This window comes from Sphaeroforma arctica (assembly GCF_001186125.1).
Source record: "Sphaeroforma arctica JP610 unplaced genomic scaffold supercont1.60, whole genome shotgun sequence".
Lineage (NCBI taxonomy): Eukaryota > Ichthyosporea > Ichthyophonida > Sphaeroforma > Sphaeroforma arctica.
The window spans coordinates 41,519-47,011 of NW_014040498.1; the positions used below are offsets into that span (position 1 = coordinate 41,519).

Here is a 5,493-nt window from a genome sequence, read left to right on the forward strand (position 1 = left end):
AACCAACTTAAGGAGTCTGCCAGCCTTAAAGATAAGCAGATGATAAATGCCTTTATTCATTTCTGGGAGTCAGAGGAATGGAAAAATATCTTGAAGGCCCATGAGCCCAACTGGAAAGCCCTACCCTGGCGCCAGTTGCGTGAGAATGTACTTAGCGCCTTCTTTGAATATGCACGTGGCCGTGAACTTCTAGAGGCTCGCAAGACCTTTGCGAACGATACTACTATTCGAGGTGCTCTAGCTCATATGCCAAATATGAACACTCGGATGGGAGGTCGTACCTATCCTGGCGAATATTTATTAATTTGTCAGATGATGGAGACTTTGGGGTCTAACCTTTTTAAGAATGTCAATGATGATATTATCGCCTATGGTGATTTGCGATCTATGCCTTGGTCCTTTGAGAAGATAATTCAAAAGCATACCAACCCATCTACTAGAGTACTTATTACCTCGAGCTTTACCTAGCCCGCTAAGCGTACCGCAATAGAGAATAACACTGCGCGTAATACTAAGAAACCTCGCACTACTGCTGGAGGTGGTAAAGGCCCTCCTTCTACTGAACCAAAGGGTGAAAGGAAGGAGAGAGCACCTTGCAAGAAGTGTGGTTACGATCTCACTAAACGTGGTGGCAAGTGGAATGGTAAACACGACTCTGTTAAGTGTGCACCAGACAAGCCAAACTTTGGACACTATATGAAAGAGTGTACTACTTGCAAGGGTACTAACGGTTGGCACAAAGATGATTGCAAGGACATGCCGGACGTCCCAAGTTAAGTACTGATAGTTCCATATGTGTGCACTAGAGCAAGAGTATGAGAAAAGGTTCAATAAAATCCATACCAAAGGAGATGAACGTATATTTCAAACCGTTTATATAAATGAGAAGTTATAGCACTTTTTGATTCAGGGACTGAAGTCTCTGATATAACCCTAAAACCCTAGCCTACGCTACACATTTGGCTATCCTTAACGAAACAACTAATTTAATCTTGGGAAATGGCAAAGTTACCACTTGCGAAGAAGCCATTGACTATGCACACATAATGCTGTCAGATAGAAGAGAAGTAAAGACTCACCCAATCGTTACTGACATGTCTCAGAAATACGGTTTAGTTATAGGTATGACTGATCTTCTCAGTTTAGGTATAACTCTCACTGGTCTGCCTAATGGGCTAGACCCAAATAAAGATCAGTCAGATGATAACATGTTAACGATACCTCAACCTCCGGAAAGTGAAGCAAAGGATATGATTCCGCACTTTTCCCGATATAATTATGGACTTAATTATACAAAACAGAAAGATTGCAATAACTGACTGGTGTATGTTTAATTCTCTAACGGGTACGTTAAGTTTGACGTAACAAACGTCGACTTCTCTAAGTTAAAGTGTCATTCACATAACTACGTGAGTTGGAGACACAAAAACGTTGTCAAATCCCAAATTGAAGATTGGTTAAAACAGGGTCTAATTGAAATGATTTATGATGCAACCCCAGTAAACTTAGCTCGCTTAGCGGTCGATCATTATAAATCTGATGGAACGTTTAGTAAAACAAGAGTAGTACTAGACCTGTCGCCAATCAACAAACTAATTCCGCAACATAGTTTTCCCTTACCAAAGATAAGCGAGATACTACGCAAAATGGAAGGTGCGACTATCTTTTCCAAGGTAGATTTAAAAGCTGCATTCCATCAATTACAAATATATGAGCCGCATAGGAAATACTTTTCCTTTACTTTGCAAGGTGAGAAGTACCAGTTTAAAGGTGCACCTGAAGGCTTATAAATGTTACCTTCTTTCTTCGAACAAGTTATGATGAAACTATTTGCGGACCTGTCGGATAACGTATCAGTATATTTAGATGATATAGTTATCTTTACAAAGACAGTACATGAACATGCTAAACTCGTTAAGGAAGTCTTAAAGCGACTAAACATGTCGAGAGAGCATGTCAGGAAGATGATTATGTATTCCTGGTATGTGTGTAATGCCAGCGGCTCACCAACTGTGAATCAGGGTTCGTGTCCTTTAAATATGTTGAAGACTTTTGATCACAGGCGACAGTGAAGTAACTTCCATAAAGGTAGTCTTTAAACTATCTTAGCGCAGTAACTATAGCAAGGAGCTCTTGTTTAACGGTAGGGTAATTCCGATGACTCTTATTAGAACTCTTGCTAAAGAATTGTATGTAGCGTGGTTTACCGTTTATCGTTTGGTATAGCACTCCACCTACCGCTCGATCTGAAGCGTCGGCTGCTACTCGGAATAGGACGCCATCCACAGGGTATTGCATGATCGGTGCGTCCATTACTTTACTTTTGACTAGCTCAAATGCATCACCACATTCTCTAGTCCAGAGCTTTCCCAAAGGTTCTTTGTGCAGCTGTAGGTGACTGAAAGGCTTTAAGTAATGAGAAAGATAAGGTACCGAATCCGAGAAGAAGTTAACAAACCCACACACAGAGTTCACATCTCTTCCAGTAATCGGTGTTGATAAATTCAACAGAAATTGTTTTTTGCCAGGGTCAATTTATACCCCTGCTGCAGATACATTGTAACCAAGTAAGTGTATAGTATCTTTAGCAAAAAAAAACATTTGTCCTCGTTAAACTTAAGTTTGGCCGATGTATATATCTGTCATTTCTTATGTGTGGCTTCGGGCAATAACTTGCTTTATGCAATACCTAACAAACACCCGCAAACAGTGGCAGAGTTATGCTATCACGCCTTTGATGACTTCGGTTTCCCCCGAGTACTATGTTCTGATAACGGGAGGGAGTTTTGTACCGACGTAATGAAGGCACTTATACTCGTATCAGGCATGAGCCATAGGCGTGGTGTTCCTTATAAACCTCAATCGCAGGGTGCAAATGAGACACGTCATAGAGAACTGAAGAAGCTATTGCGTACCGCCCTAGATGGCGTTAAGGATATGTGGCCTTATCATTTGAAATGGGTTCAAACTCAAATGAATAACTGCATGAATCCTCAAACTGGAACACTCCCGTTTCACTATTTCTTTGGCCGCTGTAGTGAATTACAAGAAATGTTTGACAAAACTGCGCCCGAGAAACACGTTACTCCGTGGCTACAAAAGATCGAGCATATGTAGAACGTTGTTTACCCCTGTTTACTCGAGCACAAAAATCGTGTCCTACTTAAAGCGTATGACCGATGGAATAACACTAAGAACGTTGTTCAGTTCAAAGTTGGCGATTATGTTAACATTATAAATCGCAATCCCAACTTACCGAAATCTCTTCTAAAACAATCGGACCCTTTGTTATTTCCTACCATGATGAGAAGAGTGATACTTACGAAGTGAATAATATAGATGGTACTAGCGCAACTAATCTAAGCACTCACCGTATCCCTACCTTCGAACTTTCATTCGCTCGCTTATTTGATTCTGATGTCCCAGTTATGGAGTCACAACTCAAAGATATAATTGACAAAACATCCGAAGACGGTTACACTTACTACAAGACCCGTTTTATGGATGGGACAGTAGCTTGGCCAACCTCCGATGCGTTTCGTGAATCTCGCGACTTCCTTCTAGTTCTAATAAGAAATGGAATAAGCGATTACATAAGAAAACACGAGATAAACGGAAAGGGTTTCCTCAGGTGACTACAAACCCGGATGGATCTGAAATTCCCTATTTGCCACCTACTTCCTATGTGACTAAACTTTCTGATCTGCTAACCAACAGAGCAGAAAATCCTTCGAACAGAGCAGTTTTTTTTTCTCGAATTTACTTACTAATGAAGAACAACATTTGGCTATTACCTTACCAAGTAATAAACGTAAGGCGCCTACATCGGAAATGGTTACTGGACCAAATACTAAACGACATAGAGTACAACATGAGTCTTGAACTCGTACATATAGACACATACTTACTCGATAAGCCATGACCGAAACCGTTTTTCGCTTTACGAACTAAATCGTACCTTCACGTACCTCCGCAGTCCTAAAAGCTACTGGGGGCTAAGTAGAAATACGGCCTCCGGTCAGTCTAAAATATCAAGATCAAATTTTTATTTGTATTTAAAATAATTTAATACAAAGTTCTTTTTCCAATATTTCCAAATCAGGGATTGTTACATGCTCATCTAAGGAGTCGTTGTATTTCCTTTGTAACGATTCTACCTGGTAGTACTTTCACTTCAACTTAATGTCGGGCTTTTTGTCGCAAGAGGGGTTTTCACACTTAGTAAGAAACTGTGTTCAGGTGGGTGCATGTCTGCCATTCCAATAGCCGTTAGGGGTCAATTGGTACATGTCATACCCACACTGTGCGTAGGCACACGCGTTGATTGAGTGGAGTCACGAGTATGTGTCTAGTTAGGTCGCGTCTGATGAGGCTTATCATCTGATGTCTGGCGTGAGAGATCATCTGATGTCTGGCGTGAGAGGTATCCTTGATCAGGGAGATCGCGCGGTTTCTCATTTACCGCCTTTCCCTTCGAGGTTACTCGGTGTGCGGGGAAAAGAGTGGATACAGTGTCATAAAAAAACATGCATAACCAGGAACTCGTACCATCGCTGAGCCTTCTCCTTTGTCATATCTGGACGTTTCAGGTCAGCATCAAGTTTCAGAATGTAACTCTGAATATGAGTATTCTCAACTGGTTCAGTTAAGATTGAACTCAGTCCTCGACTGCGCATGTCCTTGCTTAATAAGGACGTAACCAACCAACACACAGTTGGCCAGTCACGACAAGTATCTAGCTCATGCTTGTGTCGCTGCAGGTTCAAGTAACTTGTTCCTGTAGGGTCAAACGACTGCATTAAAGCATAAATCTACTGCTGGGGAATCGATATCATTTGTCTCCAGCATGACCGTAAACGCATTAAGCGTACGGGTTAGCGTGTCGAGGTCATGGTTGTTGATAAACTCGACCTGCTTACTGTTGGCATCCCAGTTCGACTTAATTCGACTGATCTGTCCCTTTCTGTAGGGCTTCAGTAGTGCCCGGAGAAACATGCTCGCGTAAGTGCTGTGCATGCTTTCCTGATCCATACATTTGATCTACATGTTTAACAGTCTTACCTTTCATAAGTGCGGCTAACTGATTCTTAAGATCAGTGGTTTTAGTAGTTAACTTACTTATGCGCGTTGGCTCAGTACTCTCGGACGTAGATTCGGGTTTACCACTTGAGTTAGCCTCCTCCTCTGGTTCCGTTATAGGTAGCTTCTGAGATTCGTCTTTGTCCCCTAGAATAGTGGACTTTTCTTTCTGATTTTCGTCAGAAGAATTGGTTGGGTCGTCTTGAGACGTGTCGCGTGTCTCACTTTTGGCTTCGTAAATGCAAGCTTCGAAGTAAAGGAAATAGTTGGCTCTCGGGCTCTATCTGCAGGAGTAGTCTCCTTAATCGGAGTGGCTACGTCCTTATTCGAAGCATTGTCCTGACTATATATATATATATATATATATATATATATATATATATCTGTGTGTATATATTATACGTACTGTACGTA

At 41.4% G+C, this 5,493-nt stretch overlaps 1 protein-coding gene across 1 annotated transcript in view; it reads right to left on the reverse strand.

The window, feature by feature from the left end:
- Nucleotides 1-4,939: 4,939 nt before the first annotated feature.
- The window catches only part of SARC_01499 (hypothetical protein), a gene marked incomplete at both ends in the record, with an annotated part of 1,354 nt that continues 800 nt past the window's right edge, over nt 4,940-5,493 (reverse strand). The window contains one exon of the mRNA XM_014304767.1: nt 4,940-5,310. Coding sequence (XP_014160242.1) covers nt 4,940-5,310 — 371 coding nt within the window. The remainder of the gene's footprint in view (nt 5,311-5,493) is intronic.